The sequence below is a fragment of the Sinohyriopsis cumingii genome, chromosome 11 (assembly GCF_028554795.1).
Source record: "Sinohyriopsis cumingii isolate HCF-2022 chromosome 11, ASM2855479v2, whole genome shotgun sequence".
NCBI classification, from domain to species: domain Eukaryota; kingdom Metazoa; phylum Mollusca; class Bivalvia; order Unionida; family Unionidae; genus Sinohyriopsis; species Sinohyriopsis cumingii.
In genome coordinates this window covers 60281032-60300228 of record NC_142971.1, presented here as the reverse complement: position 1 = coordinate 60300228, position 19197 = coordinate 60281032, and the positions used below count along the sequence as shown (strand labels likewise).

The 19197-nt window shown below is 34.5% G+C and overlaps 1 protein-coding gene across 1 annotated transcript in view; it reads left to right on the top strand.

The window, feature by feature from the left end:
* Positions 1-19197, top strand: part of LOC149788535 (endosome/lysosome-associated apoptosis and autophagy regulator family member 2-like) — a 132374-nt gene that overhangs the window by 71425 nt on the left and 41752 nt on the right. Inside the window, exons 11-13 of the mRNA XM_089974550.1 lie at positions 2297-2364; positions 9245-9430; positions 14402-14620. Of these exons, the coding sequence (XP_089830676.1) occupies positions 2297-2364; positions 9245-9430; positions 14402-14620 (473 nt within the window). The remainder of the gene's footprint in view (positions 1-2296; positions 2365-9244; positions 9431-14401; positions 14621-19197) is intronic.

The window sequence follows — 19197 nt, the reverse complement described above, 5'->3', positions numbered from 1 at the left end:
GATGGCCATTTTAGATAGTGGCATTAAACCCACAACATCATGTTCCCATTACAGATGGCCATTTTAGATTAGTGGCATTAAACCCGCAACATCATGTTCCCATTACAGGTGGCCATTTTAGATTAGTGGCATTAAACCCACAACATCATGTTCCCATTACAGGTGGCCATTTTAGATTAGTGGCATTAAACCCACAACATCATGTTCCCATTACAGATGGCCATTTTAGATTAGTGGCATTAAACCCACAACATCATGTTCCCATTACAGATGGCCATTTTAGATTAGTGGCATTAAACCCACAACATCATGTTCCCATTACAGATGGCCATTTTAGATTAGTGGCATTAAACCCACAACATCATGTTCCCATTACAGATGGCCATTTTAGATTAGTGGCATTAAACCCACAACATCATGTTCCCATTACAGGTGGCCATTTTAGATTAGTAGCATTAAACCCACAACATCATGTTCCCATTACAGATGGCCATTTTAGATTAGTGGCATTAAACCCACAACATCATGTTCCCATTACAGATGGCTATTTTAGATTAGTGCATTAAACCCACAACATCATGTTCCCATTACAGATGGCTATTTTAGATTAGTGGCATTAAACCCACAACATCATGTTCCCATTACAGATGGCTATTTTAGATTAGTGGCATTAAACCCACAACATCATGTTCCCATTACAGGTGGCCATTTTAGACTAGTGGCATTAAACCCACAACATCATGTTCCCATTACAGATGGCTATTTTGGGTTAGTGGCATTAAACCCACAACAACTAGCTCACTTCTTTCTTTTATCTTTGAAGATAAGGAATTGGCCTCAATCACAATAAAGGGAAACCATTCCATGATTTCAGAAAACATTCAGGCATCATTGATAAGATGATATTGGATGCAACAAAAACTTTTCCAACTTGCTGTCTAATTTGGACATATCCAGACCATGCTCACTTTATTACCAATATTAAATCTGTCTTGGGTTTTGACATAGCTCAGCTCGTCCAAGTTCAGGCCTCTTACATCTCACAGCTATTATATAAGACTCACTTTCTGATAGTACTGGCTTTAGCATGCAGGGTGAATGAGCTATATGCCCTTTCCATGGATCTCAGCTACATATAAGACTTGCTTTCTGATAGTACTGGCTTTAGCTTTCAGGGTGAATGTGAGCTATATACCCTTTCCATGGATCTCAGCTAAATATAAGACTCGCTTTCTGATAGTACTGGCTTTAGCATGGAGGGTGATTGAGCAATATGCCCTTTCCATGATCTCAGCTATCATCTAAGACTCACTTTCTGATAGTACTGGCTTTAGCATGCAGGATGAGTGTGAGCTATACGCCCTTTCCATGGATCTCAGCTACATATAAGACTTGCTTTCTGATAGTACTGGCTTTAGCATGCAGGGTGAGTGTGAGCTATATACCCTTTCCATTGATGTTAGCTACATATAAGACTTGCTTTCTGATAGTACTGGCTTTAGCATGCAGGGTGAGTGAGCAATATGCCCTTTCCATGGATCTCAGCTACGTATAGTTCCACTCTGATGGTTCAGTCCTTTTAATGACACCACCCAGTTTTATTTCCAAGAACAATTTGCACCAGGTAGCTGAAAAATAACTATTTGTGCCCACTCATCAATTAATATATTGAGAGAAACAAAGCTATATGCTCTGATATATATATATATATATATATATATATATATATATATATATATATATATATATATATATATATATATATATATATATGTATATAAAAAATAAAGAGAGAGAGGGGGAGGGAGTAAGTCATGTTTTTATCTTTCAGGAAGTGCTAGATTTGAAGAGTAATCCCAATGTTGATGTGATTGGATAAGTATTATCCAACAAACACAATTGAATGAAAATCTTGTCTTCTTAAAGAAATTTCAAACTTTGTGGTTACATGTTCTGCAATCCATTCAGATTACTTCCATTACCATGTGAACATTTTGGTCTGCCTGCCTTAACAGATACAGAAATGTAGGGATCACTTTCTCAGAAAGTGGTGATAACATTGTTATTGGCATTTTATGTTAAAGAGTTTAGCCATGTACCATACTATGCTGGTGACACAGTATTCCATAAAATCCTTGCTAAAGAGCATCTATTGACATGTATGTTTATATTGGGTGCAGTGGATATCAGTGTATGACAATATAACATTTTATGTTGATTCTTTTTATGTTAACTGTGTATTTTTCAAATAGAATCCTAAACATTTTTGAAAAAGTATGCTTTTTTATGAATGCAGGCAGAAGGTCAAGACAGTCAATCAGTTAAACAGCAGTGGACAGGGACTAATAAGAAACAGCGCTATGTGTAAGTTAAATACATTCATTGTGTTACTTCTCATTTTCTGTGTTCAGTTTGGTATATTTGCCTGAAGCTGTACTCACAAATGTATTACATCATATGATCTGTACATGAAAAGGTGATATAAGATTTCCACAGGCTGATACTGTCAACAAGTAGCAGTGATCAGAGCAAATTTTTCAGTCAGCAAAAAAGCCAGTGCTTTGTTGAAATCATCCAGCACAATTTGTATTCAGTTGGGGATAACATATACTGCTGATCATAATGAGTCCCTTTTTCATGGAAAACAGTGTCATGATAAAAGAGTGTCACAACAGGTTCAGTTGATTTTAGGTAAACAAAAGCATAATGGATGGAATAGCCAGATATGTTTGAAATAGGCATGTCATGGATGGAATAGCCAAATATGTTTTAGATAGATATGTCATGAATGGAATAGCCAAATATGTTTGCAATAGGCATGTCATGGATGGAATAGCCAAATATGTTTCAGATAGACATGTCATGGATGGAATAGCCGAATATGTTTGCAATAGGCATGTCATGGATGGAATGGCCAAATATGTTTCAGATAGACATGTTATGGATGGAATAGCCAGATATGTTTCAGATAGGCATGTCATGGATGGAATAGCCGAATATGCTTCAGATAGGCAGACTAGGATTGGAAGATATTTATCTATTTCCACATTAGCATTTGAAAACATCATGCCCTGTAGTTACATTAATTTCAATCATCTATCCAGTTTCTTACTTTTTGCAGTGTATTTTTGTCGTGCCTTGGGCTTAATTGAATCACCCTGGAAACGTACGTCAAATTGAACAGTAGCAAGTATGCTAGGACTGAAGCGCAAAACTAGTCCATTTTATTAAGATATTTGGCAATTAAAGTATTTTCATTAATTGCTACAATAATAATAATAATAATAGTAATTTTTTATAAAAGGTATCTCAGTTAGTGCAGTAGTACTTTCCCTTTGAGGCCTTCTGCTTAAAATGTGGAAAAATTATTTACAATATTGACAATATAATATAAAGTGTCTTTGTATTATAACAACAATCAGATGTGGTTAAATGTGTAAGAAAATCACTTTTCTTTAAATATCTTTGGATTATCGCTCTTTTGGATGTTTCGAGGAATACTGTTCCATATGAAAACATCTTAATGCTGCAGAGACTTTTTGAAGGTGTCTAACTTTGGTTTGGGAATTTAACAAATATTAATCCATATTCAGATGAGTTTGTTGTGAATAATTCCTAAAGATGTTGTGGAGCACTTCCTAAAAAGAAACTTGTACTATAAAATACATTTTTGGTAAGTAATCCTTCTTGAAAAATCCAGCCATATCAGTTATGGAAGAGAGGCTTGCTTTGTGCTTCAAATGGTTTTTCGAGTATAATTTTTGCTGCTCTTTTTTTGTTCTTTTCAAAGTCTGTTAACATTTTTTTTGGAAGTAGTGACACTGTAGTAAAAAATTGGCAAAATATAGTACTGTAATAGAGAATTCCTGAAAGTGATTTTTGAATTTACAGCTTTATATATTTTGTGAATATCATCATTCCATTGTAGAAATCTCTCAAAACAATTGCCTAAAAGTTGAGGACTTGATACTTTGTAAATTCTCTTCCTTTTATGGTTAAATTTGAATGTGTTTGAATTAAGTGTGCCTACTGTTGTGAAGTTGTTAACAACATTTAAAAAAATCTCCCTTTGAATGGTTATCATTTTTGTGACACCAGTCTTTGATTTTCATTGCATAAGTTGCACAACGTTTTTGGAGGATCCAGATGAATGAAGCAGAGAATGATCAGCAAAAAGGTCAATATTTGATACACTTGTAATGAATGATAAATAAGAAAGGTCCATGACTGATCCTTGTGGAACACTGGCTTGGATAACTTTCTGGCTGCAATTTTTCTGCTTCCTTCGCCAGCTTGCTGTGTTCTCAATTGTATATATCACACCAACCACTGGACAGAGTTGTCATGAAGCATATAGCATATCAGTTTTGACAATAAGGTGGAATGATTGACAAGATCAAATGCCTTTTGGAAATCCAAGTCAACAATTCCAGTTAGGTTTCCTTTAGTTAGAGAATGTATAGGTCAAAATCCTTTTGCACAAGCCTTCATGATATAAGTATGGACGTTTAGAATTTTCTACATATTTTTTTGTTATTTTAGAAAGAGTGGGTCGTGTAGATATTAGTCTGGATTTTCTCTGGCGCCTTTCTTACAAATAGGTGTCACTTTTGCAATTGTAAGCATTTGCTGCAATACTGATGTTGATTATGTGAGTACTTGGTGCAGATAATTTAAGTATTCTGGGTCCAATTCCATCTAATCCTGTTGCCTTGTTTACAGTGTTTTGTAAACTTCATGCTCTGTAAGATAATCCGATGTAAATGGTTCTGTATTTTGTGTTTCTCATTTAGATTAGTTGGTAAATTAGTTTTCTCACCTTTTCTTAGAAATTCATTACACTACTAAATAATGCTTGCTGAATGAGTCTTCAGTCTCCTGCATAGAAGTCAGTGTATGACCATTATATTATGACTATATTAGTCTTAAATGACTGAAATAACAAAATCACAATTCTTTAGACTTTGGGGAATGAAAGATTTCTGCAACTGGTTCCCTGGGCACTTATCCACTTTAAAATTTGTTTTGACTTCCTTTCCCACATACAAACCATGTGATAATGTTGTTAATCAGAAACATGCTATTTTTATAAACTTCCCTTGGAATTTCCCTTGTATGTGTTGATATCGCTTCTGGTAAGTAAAATTCCTCTTCTTTTCAGTAAAAATTCAATCCTTCAGAACACCCCTTTGTTAAATTTCCAACACGTGCTTGGAAGGCAGCATCATGTTGCTACCACAAATGTAAAAGAAAAGAAAAACACATCTTACTTATTGGTTTATTCAATAGGCAGGGAGGAACAGTAACTAGAATATACCAAACGATGGCCAATTCTTTTTAAAAATGTACCCAGATAAAATAGTTTGCAGAAATTTCAAAGGAAACAGGTTATGTTTGAAGAAGCATCAATTGTTATGAAAACATACTCGGCAAATGGAGAAAAAAAATTAGACACAATTATGCAGTACAGTTTTTTTATGTTGCCGCCACAATAAGAAATATGCATTTGTTTGATTTTCCAAAGCTGTCCTTTAGCAGTGACTTCAGTAATGCTTGCACCCCTCATCAAAGAAAGCCGACTAAAGTCTTCAATAAAAACAAAGAACTTTTCTTCAAGGGAAGTCAGTACCAGACTTAAATAAAAGTAATAGAATTATGTGGATTTTTGCATTTTCTAACATGACTGCAACACGTTAACTCTGCAGAGAAAGTTTCCTTTTTGCAGGGAAAAAGTTTATGCTTACAGACGCTACCAAAAGCAGCTTAAAACTCTAACTAACGACTACCAATTTGGGACGTACTGAAAAGTAAATGGGCTTTGTCATTCGTTATGTGATTGTGATATATTTTTCCACTGAATTGAGAGCAATATAACTTGTGACAAAATTATTGAATATTTTAAATCTGTGTGTGCATATTTTAGATGGAATTGATTGTATTGTGGATTCAATGTATATGATGAGATTCACAGGTAAGTACATGGTGTCGATACTCTATTCGTGCTATACATTTAGACATGTATATATAAACAGTATTCACATATATGTACCATTTTGTGGTTCTCTAAGTAAAGCAAACTATTATACATGACTTGTTTTCACTACAGGTGTATTTCTCATTTAATATGAATCGATTTAAGATGGTAACTGTGCCGATGAAGCATGTATTTTACTGCCTGCATTTATTACCTCCCCCTCAAAGATCCTGTGGCTCAACATCAAAAACAGCTTACAGAAATTTTGTCAAAAACCTGTCACATCTGACTTGACGTTCATTTTTTTTAAAGTTAATACATGCACTCATCATGTTCAGTTGAATTTGCATAATAAATTTTCGTGATTTATGATGCAGAGCATTTTGCTCTTTTTACCGAACTATACTTTTGTCACAAGAAAGGCTCTAAATATCACATGAGATCCATTAGGGTATGAAAGGTTCAATGAAATATCTCATGAGGTCCATTAGGGTATGAAAGGTTCAATGAAATATCTCACTGAAACTGAAAAATTAAATGATACTTACCAAGTTGAAGTTTGATGATAATTTCTATGAACCTTTAGAACACTTACAGATTGCAAGCACACCCAGCCTCCATGTCATCTTGTATCCTGTGACCTCTCTAAAGACTGGCCTGTCAGGTGACCTATGTATCATTTCATGTGATCCCTAAGGGTACAACAGGTTGAATGATCCAATTTAGCCATTAGACATGGTAATCTCTCTAGAAAAATGAATATACACAATATTTGGGACTGACCATTATATTTGGAACATCATAATTGTAAGATTAAAGAGGGCTTTACAGGTACTGTAGCAGTAATAAATACCTGTGTCTAGTGCAGGTGTTAACGATTTATCAGCACACATGAACTGTGCAAACAGAATGGTGTGCTTATTATTGTCTTTCGTGGAATCTGTTTCATGGTTCATATCAGCCTCAAAAGCATGGGTCAATTAATAGTTCGTATTTTAACAAGAATAAGATGAATAATTATACACTCAAGAATGAAAATATGTTGATGTTGTTGTTGTAGGGTTTAATGCCATTTTTCAGCACAAGATAGGCTATACATGGTGGCCAGTGTAATTGGTGGAGGAAGAACCCTGGAAAACTCCAGGAAGAACCACCGACCCACGAGAAGCTACTGGCGCATATGTTGATGTGTTGTATGCAGTATGTGCAAAGAATTAAATGCTCCCCTATGCTGCTGTGCTTCACATTTAAACTTAAAGATCTAATAATGTTTCCTACCTGAAATATTCTCAGCATGTTTTTTTATTTTTTAATGTTTTTTTCTAATTTCATGGTGTTTGTTTTTGTAATAATATTATTATATGTTTTTTATCTTTTAGGTGTTGTCTAATGTTGTAAAGTGCTTAGAGCTTCTAAAGATTAGGTGCTATACAAAGTCATTATTATTATTATTATTATTATTATTATTATTATTAAAGCCACATCAGCTATGAGTTCTGACATTCATTTTTCCTGGACTTTACTTGCTTTGCTGATAACCTGTTGCTTCCTGAATCACCGTAAAAAATTAATCATACTTAAATGCTATTCCAAAAAGTTAAATAATCATGTTTAGCATTTTCTATATATAGTAAAATCTGAGTCCAAAGAAATATTGCTGCTGTTCACAAACTTGCCATTAATCTTTTATACAAATGGCTTAGAACATTTTCTTTTGCTGTGGTGATGTGCAACAATGTTTGTTCTTCAACATTTATACAGTATCTCTGATTTACCTGGAATATAAAATGAATTGGGTTGTTCCACTTTTTAAACTTAACTCTTGCAAAGTAGCAAATGGGCTCCCCCACTCACAACAGTCTTCAGATGACTTAACACATGACCCTAACCTGCACAAAGTAGATCCTTGCATGTTATGAATTTCAAAGTATTGGAATTTGATTTTTTGTGATCTTGTACAAGTTTTAGAACCAACAACACAAATCTGAAAAATTACAGTGACGATTTTCCATGTCATATAAGGTTTTCTTTCTTAATTGATTGACAGACTCAGTCTGAGTGATATTTATGTAGATTTTTTTTTTACGTTATGTTGCTAAGATATTTGATTATGGTGGATAGTTTTGCTTCCTGTGTAAATTTGTTTGTTCTTTAATATGCTTGCATTTTTTATGGACTGAAATCAATCTGACAAGAATTAGGCAGATATGATCAGTTTTCATTACAGTAACTGTACATGTAAAGTGGGATTGCTTTGCTATGTGATAAGTTTCATTACTGTACATTTAAAGTGGGATTACTTTGCTATGTGATAAGTTTCATTTCTGTACGTGTAAAGTGGGATTACTTTTCTATGTAACTTGAGGGGTGGCCTGATATTGTATATGTGGATTTAGTTGTTGGGCTTGGTATTTTTCATTTTTATGTTTGTTTTCAGACGTCAAATGAATTTTTGTTTATCATTTTGCCAGCAGATTACAAAAATACAAAAATTCATACAATATGTCATTTCAGTACAAAAATTATCATAAAAGGTAAAATAGTGTACTTCAAATAATACATCATTTCTGTACAAAAATGGTCATAAAATGTAAACTATGGTATTTGGAACAATACATTTATGCATAAAAATGGTAATAACAGTTAGGTGCGCAATTGATTTCACACTACATGTATTTAGATGGCTCTTGAAAACTGTATGTTTAATGTACCATATTTATCAGAACCCACCAAATCATCGATGTACTCAATGCTTTATTCCTAGTTTATGTGCCATATTAATAGAACACTCCAAATCATCAGTGTACTCAATACTTTATTCCTATTTAATGTACTATATTATCAGAACTCTCCAAGTCATCAGTATTGGCAATAGTTTGTTTCTATTGCATGTACACCTATTATCGGAACTCTCCAAGCCATCAGAGTTGGCAGTGGTTTGTTTCTATTGCATGTACACCTGTTATCTGAACTCTCGAAGCCATCATTGTTGGCAATGGTTTGTTTCTTTTGCATGTACACCTATTATCTGAACTCTCCAAGCCATCATTGTTGGCAATAGTTTGTTTATATTGCATGTACACCTATTATCTGAACTCTCCAAGCCATCAGTGTTGGCAATAGTTCGTTTCTGCTGCATGTACTGTATTATCAGAACTCTCCAAGCCATCAGTGTTGACAATAATTCGTCTCTACTGCATGTACTGTATTATCAGAACTCTCCAAGCCATCAGAATACTCATTATTTTAATTTATTCATTTCCATTTCAGTTACCAGGTGACAAAGAACTCTTCTCTCTCACTTATCTGGGCTTTTCAGAATTCTGCCTGGTTGTACAAGGGCAGTCAGACAAATATTGATAGTGTGGCTAAAATATACTCCATTAAAGTAACCAACACGATAAACGGAGGGGCAGAGAAATGTCAGACCTGTCCTGAAGGCACCACTCGGGATGGGTACGTAAAACCAGTTTTCTTAAAATGGTATTTTCATATTTATGATGAAAAAAACAAAAACAAAGAGTTGTAATTCTCCAGTGAGCTACAAAGGTTTTGATAGCTAACAGTATTAACTGTATATATTGCAGTTTCTGTAAGCAGGGAATAAATAGCTTGTCTCATATTTACACGTTTAATTGTGGGTTTTGGTTATAAATATTTTTAACTAAAAATAGGTTTTTTATTTGCTATAAATTTAGACATTTTCATATGATTCAGTTTTCATAGTTTTGTTTAAAATGATAATTTTATTATTGCATACAGTAAAACCCACCTTGAGAGACAACCTGCAGACAACAAGATGCAGTCTATTAAGACAGTTGATCTGTCTTAGCAGTTGTGTGTAGTAGAAACAGGTTTGAAGACCGAAATTGAACTTGGTTTAAAAAGGAAAAATACCCAAAATGACTGCATGTATTTTATTCTTTATCTATTGTTCTTGTATCTCAAAATAATTAGCTCACCACTACAAATATAGATAATCTATTGCAATCCCCCACCATCATTGTTGGCACAAAAAAGCATATACATCTTTACACCCTCACTAAATGTCAACCATTTTTTCTTCCTAGTTTCCAGGTTTTTAGTGGATTTCATGCTACCAACCCCAATGGAGATAAATTTGGACATGTACATTCTTGGTTAAGATTTTGAGTGGATTTTATGCTACCAACCTCCAGTGGAGATAAATTTGGTCATGTACATTCTTGGTCAAGATTTTGAGTGGATTTCATGCTACCAACCTCCAATGGAGATAAATTTGGACATGTACATTCTTGGTTAAGATTTTGAGTGGATTTCATGTTACCAACCTCCAATGGAGATAAATTTAGACATGTACATTCTTGGTTAAGATTCTGAGTGGATTTCATGCTACCAACCTCCAATGGAGATAAATTTAGACATTTACATTCTTGTTTAAGATTTTGAGTAGATTTCATGCTACCAACCCCAATGGAGATAAATTTGGACATGTGCATTCTTGTTTAAGATTTTGAGTGGATTTCATGCTACCAACCTCCAGTGGAGATAAATTTAGACATGTACATTCTTGGTTAAGATTTTGAGTGGATTTCATGCTACCAACCTCCAATGGAGATAAATTTAGACATGTACATTCTTGTTTAAGATTTTGAGTGGATTTTATGCTACCAACCCCAATTGAGATAAATTTAGACATGTACATTCTTGTTTAAGATTTTGAGTGGATTTCATGCTACCAACCCCAATGGAGATAAATTTGGATATGTACATTCTTGGTTAAGATTTTGAGTGGATTTCATGCTACCAGCCTTCAATGGAGATAAATTTAGACATGTACATTCTTGTTTAAGATTTTGAGTGGATTTCGTGCTACCAACTCCAGTGGAGATAAATTTGGACATGTACATTCTTGGTTAAGATTTCGTATTTAGATCAGGTTCTTTGCTAGGTGAATAAATACAGATTTTCCTAAAATCATTACTTTGGCAAAATTTTAGGGTTCAGGTTTATTTTTCTTGCTCACTTCATAAAGAATCATAAAACCATATGATTGCATGTATCTTTTACCTGGTTTTCCCTTTACACACATTTGTGCATCATGGACGGATGCTAGAGAAAATTGACGCACACGTTTTGTTGCTGTGCATTTTTTAAACACAAAGGATTCACATAAATTGATCAGGATTTATTTAATATCCAATGCTTTGGATGAGGGGTGACATCGTGTATACATGTACTTTGAGCATAGGCATAGTCTGGTTCCCTGTTTCATATGCTCACTGGGTTGCACTCGTATTCATATTGTGGAGTGCAATGCAGGGAGCATATGAAACAGGAACCAGCTAGCATAGGCAATGTTATGTCTGAGTAGGTTCCCCTACTCGTGGGACTTCTCACGCAATTCCCATCGAGCTGATCAAGATGTCATCCAGATGTTTAACATCAATGTTTGTTGCACTAGAAAGTGATCACCAGATTAAAATGGACTAAGAATAATTAGCGAAGAGAGTGAAAGAAGCAGAACACCATTGAGTAACTGTGGACCTAACTTTAATGAAAAATGGAGAAAATAATTCCCTTGACTGGAATATATATATATATATATATATATATATATATATATATATATATTATTGTACCATGATTCTTGACAACTGATGAAGGAAAGCATTTTTGGTGAGGATGACATGCTCATCACAGAAGTAGGCTACTGTGACCTATGTATGCTAGAATCATAAAATTTCACAATTGTATGCATCTCTACTAGTTCCAAACCCTTGCTGTAAAAGAATGTCATAGTGACCAACATTTTACAGATTACTGGCTTGTATTACGTTTTTAGGCATAATTCTCCAGTTCTGTGTGTGCTAGTATTGTCAAGCTGTGTGCATTTCTATTTAAAAAAACTACCACTCTATACCACAACTAAATTAAATTCAGACAGAAAACAAGTAGGCTGATTCACAGTCTTACCAAGGAATATGTATACTTAAAATAAACACAAAATCTAGTAAGTAACTGAAACATGACCTGTTCTTGTATTTATTTTTGTTTTATTTTCTTTTTAATCTGAATTTATTCTGCAAGTTGGATTTGGCCTGAATATATTTCACAACATGCCATTAGCCACTGCTTTGGCAGACATGACATGTAAAATGTGATTAAAGGATCATAAATATAATTTGTAATCACTATTATTTGCAACAGATTCAACCATTTTGTAAAAAACGAGGTGAATTTTTAACTAAATTGTCATGAAGAATGACAACACTGTTAATAACAAAAAAGTCATAACAAAGATTCCTCTGGAATTTTTGTATATTCCTTAATGATGGAAACTACTGATGTAACAGTACAGTGAAAAATTACTGTGATATGCATCACTGGAAAATAAAATAATACCTTGATATATTGGTAATACCACATACCTATAATTTCTATTTGTACCAGACCCTTACCACAAAGGAATGTTACTGTGACTAACATTCACATTTTACTGGCTAAGGTTAAGTATTGGGGGTTATCTTGAAACCAAATTGGTCTTTTTTAGGATCCAGAATACATACTGTTATACAGAGATTCATGAAATTTTGTGACTGGATGAGTACTATACACTTATCCCAAAAGTAGTTTACTATATTTTACTGGCTTTGGTTAAATGTTTGCATTTAGCTCATGACCACATGAATTTTTGGCATGCTATTTTGTATGCAGCCCTACATGGAATCACTAAACTTGGTTAGTGGGTGGATCTTGATAAGTTCAGCATACTCTCTGCCAAAAGAGGTCTCTGTAACCTTATTTCATGTTAAGTGATGTTCTTAAAATGTTTATTTCTTGAGTGTTGTTTATGTTCCAATAATGAAGTTTGATGATTTACTGCATCTCACTTACTACTCTGCCCTTAAATCCAAAGGTCATGGTTACCTACATTTGATATATTTTTAGCATGATTTAAGTGATTGTATTTATGATCAAATACCTGCTAGGCTTATATATGTCCTGGCCTGCTCAAAAAGCCCTTTCTTATCTAGACCACTCTGGTGGCCTAGTAGTTAGAGTGGTTAATTTCAAAGTGACCTCACCGTATTAGTTATTTATGTTGTGATTAGGTGCCATTTTTTTGAAAATTTGTAAAGACATGTTTAGCTTACCTGGTCATAAGGCCAGGGGAGCTTATCATATGGCAATGCATCTATTGTGCATCAATTTTTGTATGCTGTCCTTCATCGGCTGTCTGTTAGCCATCTGTGTGCTACTCTGTATTTCTGATCCAGTTGCAGGCAGACTTGAAATATGGGTTTATATCATGACAAAAGTCTCAAACCAATGCCGTTTTGAGTGAGATCCATACACATTTAATGAGCAGATCCTGCACTGGTCTGGCCAACCTCATTGGCACACTGGAGGCCATATTTCTGATCTGATTGAGATCAGACTTTGGAATATATACTAATATAACATCTTGGATACTAGTGAGGTGATCTTACATCAAATTGGCTAAGCTTGTTATCCCTCTAGATGTAGACTGGACTTGGAATATTTCCGTATATCATCAAGATGATTTCAAGGATGTGTTTAATAAGGTAATCATGCCCCTGATCAGCTGAGCTTGTAACCATTCTGGAAACCATTTCTCTTAATGGATCTTAATTAGACTTGGGCAATTTAATAATGAGCAAGGTACTTGCATATTAATGAGGTGATCTAGCATCTGAATTGCTGTGACTTTTCCACACTGAAAACCATATTTGTGATCCACTTCTGATGGAACGTTAAATGGTGACTGATATTTTCAACTATGAATATGTTTGATAAAGTGTGATATCTATACATAATAAAAGCAGTAATCTTAGTTCTGATTGGCTAACATTGTGTCATGTTTAGAAGCCAGATTTATGATCATTGTTGGATTAGATTTGGAATATGTACTTATTTTATCAAGATCTCAGATAGTTAAATAAAGAGTGAAGTCCATGCATACTAATGAGGTGATGTTGCGTTTGATTGGCTGAGATCATTGCCACTCTGGAGGACATATTACCAATCTAATTTTGATCAGACTTGAAATATATCATCTAGGTCTTGGACTATTTTGATTTGAGCAAGAGTCTGATCATATTAAATATTCCCTTTTTCTTTAGCAAATAATATTTTTTGGGGGATACATTAAAATAGGTCAAATCAACATGATGCAAAGTTTGTGTGTTAGTTTATGTAGGATGTTTTAATAAGATCTTACTCAAGCCTGCTTAGTGAACTGGTTAGTACATAAGATTTATAAGCCATGCATGTATTATCAGGCCTACTCGGGCCATATATTTTGTCTATTGGGGAGATGCACATTTTGAAGCTAAGCTGCTGATGATTAAAGCAAACATTCTGTTAGTAAAACTTGTAAAGTTATGCAAGGTTGATTAATAGCTAATATCATGTCTTTTCTAGTTGTATCCCATGTCCTGAAGGCCATTATATTGATCCTGATATTATGAAGTGCATGAAGTGTCCAGCCAACACAGTTGTGTACAGCAGGAGCTCGTATGGGGTTAGTTCTTGTAAGCCTTGTGGACCTGGGCTTATTGCTTCCATGGGTAGCACATGTATCTCAGACTGTACTTTCAGCGACTCCCAGGGCAGGGACTATGACTTCAGAAACCTTACCAGGTATTAAATAATTCATACCACATCACAGATTCTTTAGAAAAGTGATATCCGTTCCAATAGTAGAGTGTTACCCATGTCTGACCATTGTACCTTGATTAAGCTAAGTTCAGTTTGAAGTCATTTGTTCAAGCATTGCAATGAGACATTCACAGACCTTCCAACCCTTATGATTTTGCCCTAAGTCTTGCAGAATAAAAGCAAAAAACTACAGGAAAATTATTGTTTCCGAAAACTATAGATAATTGGTTCATCTGTGTTTGATTTGAATTTGGGTTTCATATTACAGTTAGTGGAGTTGGGGAGAGAACCAGCCTAACTTTACATTAGTGCCTCAGATGCTTTAAACTCGTGTTTTGTCAAGCAAAGTGTCTTTATGATCAAACTGTTGATTATAGAATATTTTTAAAATGGCATCCAGCAAGTGACACAAGGAAATTAAGCCTCTTGAAAAGAGCTAATAATCAGCACAAAAGATTAAAAAGTAATATTCAGATTCTTGTGAATAAAACAGGAAGGGACACAGTTACGTTTATTTGACATCATGTGTCAGTTAGAGTCTGTCTTGTGGTGGGAGAAATGATTGCCATCATGTGAAATGGAATACAGATTCCAAGAATTACGTCAAGTTGAGAGATAGCAACAAGTCATTGAGCTGCATAGGTTTGTAACTGAAGTTTGTGCAACTGTAAATAAGGTCTGTGTATTTCAGTTGAAAATGGTGTTTACTGTTGCTGCATGTTTTGAATACTGAACTTTCAAATACATTTTCCAGCAGTGCGATATTTTATTACACCTTGCTGAAAACTGGTCAAACTTACAGAAGAAAAATCAACTGTCTTACTGAGATGGTATCATCAGGGTTGGCAGTCTGCATCCATGTTTCATAAATATAGTTCTTGGTTTTCTTTATGAGATAGAAAAGTGAAATATAGAAATAAAAGTATAGTTTTTTCGAAATAGGAATGTAAAAGTAAGTAGCAATTTATCTGATGTCTGTCTCATGCACATGGTTTATAATTTTAACATCAAGCATAACACTGACAAGACACGGTTCCAGTTTTAACATCAAGCATAACACTGACAAGACACGGTTCCAGTTTTAACATCAAGCATAACACTGACAAGACATACAGTTCCAGTTAGGAGAGATGTTCAGTCACTTTCAGTTAGATAAACAGCTGCAGTATACACATTGTACTGCAATGGGTGTATGCAGTAAATATTTAACCCACATTTTTAAAAACCATGTATGCAGTAAATATTAACCCTCCTTGTTACACATCATATGTAAAGTTAATATTAACCCACCTTGTTCAATTGTGTACAGTTAACATTAACCCACCTTGTTCACACATGTACAGTTAATATTAACCCACCATGTTCATGCATGTACAGTTAATATTAACACTCCTTGTTACACACCATATGTACAGTTAATATTAACCCACCTTGTTAGATGTACAGTTAATATTAACCCACCATGTTCACACATGTACAGTCAATATTAACCCACCATGTTACACACCATATATACAGTTAATATTAACCCACCTTGTTCGCACATGTACAGTTAATATTAACCCACCATGTTCACACATGTACAGTTAATATTAACCCTCCTTGTTACACACCATATGTACAGTTAATATTAACCCACCATGTTCACACATGTACAGTTAATATTAACCCTCCTTGTTACACACCATTTGTACAGTTAATATTAACCCATCTTGTTACACACAATGTGTGCAGCCAGTATTGACCCATCTTGTTGAACACCATCAGACATTTATGTTCTGCAAATATCCATTTAAAATACATTTTTAGGGATTGCGTTTTAGCTCAGATCTGTCATTTTTACAACAATGTTTACTGTTTATGCATTTCTTCAGCATTTGCAGAAACGCCATCCATTCAGGATTATGCAGAATTGTTCCAAATTTTAAGTGAAAATGTTGCCTTATATGAGTTAATAAGGTAGCATTGGAGCAGTAACTGATATACAGCAATGTTTGAGCTCCAGGAAACACTTGTTCATCAAAATAGCAGCAAAAAACAATGAGAACATGACATATGCATAATATCTAGTTAAACCAAATTGGTCTTTGGATTTTTACTTTATGATTGAATTGTGCATAGAATTTTAGTTTTTCTATGTAATGCACAATATACCTAACAAGAAACCAGTCTGTTCTACTGTTAATAGGTAAAAATTACCGTTAAGTTAAAGAAAACAGAGATACAGACATAACTCTGCTGGTCATAGACCAAAAGAGCATATGGGATGGCCTGTTGTCCTTTGTCTGTCATCTGACACCCATCCATCCGTTAACTCAAATTTGTTATACATACTTTTCCTAAATTGCTTGAAGGATTGCCATAAAACTTGTCACATATTCATCTCAAGGTTGATTTAGTCCTAAATGAAAATTGTGCATCTAAGACATCCAATATGGCCACCACTGCAGCTAGCTTGAAAATCTCGTTATTGCTACTTGCTACTTCTCAGATTGAAAACATTATCTGTACTTCTAAATGGATGGTTTTATTGTCATTGAAAGGCTTCATATAATGTTTAGTTGGTCCAGATGTGTGCCATGGTACCCAGCCACCTTGAAAGTTTTGTTACTGTTATTCTTCCTGAACAAAAATTCATATTAACATGGGGATTTCACCAGAAGACATTGAGTTCTTGCTGGTCCAACATGAAACTGGTTCTAGTTGGACATTATCTGTGTCTGCCACAGTGGCTATCTTAAAAACCTTGTTATTGCTTCTTATCCTAAATGAAGATATTGCTGATTGTCATCCAGTCTGGTTTCCATGGCATCCATCTTGAAATCCTGAACAGAAAGTCATACTGGCATGAGGCTTTAACCAGGAGACTTCTTTATATAATGTCTAATTGGTCCTAAATGAAAACGATTCAGATTGAACTGAATAGCCACCACTGCAGCTACTCCTTTCAAAATGGAAAGTCATATTGGAATGGGGTTTTCACCAGAAGACTACTTATGATGTCTGGTTGGAACTAAATGATAATGGTGCTGTTGATACAACTAGTATGACTATCACAACAGCCATCTTGAAAATCATGTTATCGCTATTCAACATGAATTTATGGTCATATTTAAATGGGGTTTTTACTGAAAGTTTTCTTTGTCCAGTTTGGGTCCTAAATGAAAATGGGATTCAGACATCCAATATGACCAGCACAGTGGCCATCTTTAAAATCTTGATTTTGCTACTGTTCTTAGATGAAAAGTCAAATCAACATGGAGTTTTCACCGGAAGACTAATTATAAATCTGTTTGGTTGAATGACAAGGGTGCCAATGAGACTCCAGATATGGCTGCCACAATGAACATATGAGACTGCTCTGGTGGTCTAGTGGTAGAGCATCCAGGCGGATATGGAAGGTCACCGGTTTGAACTTGTCACTCAGCATTAAGAGGTTAGTGTTAGGACTGGTCAGACTGGTGTCAGGATAATGTGACTGGGTGGGACATCATGCTACATGTCTGTGGCACGATGCCCCAGTGCTAAACATCACTATAAGCTGTCACACGGCAGACATCGTAGCGATATGACTGAAAAATTGTTAAAGCTTCGTTAAAAATCTAAATTACACACACACACACACATGAATATATGAACAATCATGTCACTAATTCTCCTGCATGGATGGTCATAACAACATGGGGTTTTCACCAGAAGTCTTCCAATGATGTTTTTGTCCCAAATGAAAATGGTACTGATCTTGACAAAGGAGATGGTTTTGATACTTTAGAGTGTCTTGAGACTCTTGTTTATTTCATTTGACACTAATAATAAAATTCCAAATGCTTAGTAAGAATATATTAACAGGCTGACATACATTCATACATACTTACATACATACAGACAGACAGACATGCAGACACGCACAGATATGTCGATACCTAGATATTTGCACCATATACATTTTTTGTCAAGGCTGCTGATATTTCGATAATCCAAAAGAGATGTTTCTTTCCCTGGATTCAGCTAGCATTAGTAAATATGCCATTTCTTTCAAAATCTGTTTAGTACTTTTTTTGTTTCAAAATATTCACTTGTAACTAAAAGTGAAAATGCTTTAGTGATAAATTACAAAATGAGGTTCATTGACATTCTGTTGTTGATGTTTCTGTAATTTCTATCCTGATTTTCGTAAATGTGGATTGTTTTCCATAACTGGATTTATAGTTACTGCATTTGTACAAGAAAATATATACAAGTTTTTCTAAGTAATATTGCAAAACCTTGAAGGGCAGTATTAATATATAAAAAAGACAAGTTCATATTTTTGCTTACAAATGCAGTAACTTTTTCATTATATTCTACCGAAGGATTAATAATAAAAAGAATGCACAACAAGAAACAAAATAATTGAATATATGCTTTATTCCCAAATAAAAACATAAGAGTACATTCGTCAATACACTGTAACAATATTCATGTGCACATAGCACTGCCCAGCAATCTTTGAATTTTGTCACTTGCTCAACATTAGGTTTTTTTAAATTGTCATTTTGGTCTACTTAAAATTGAAATTT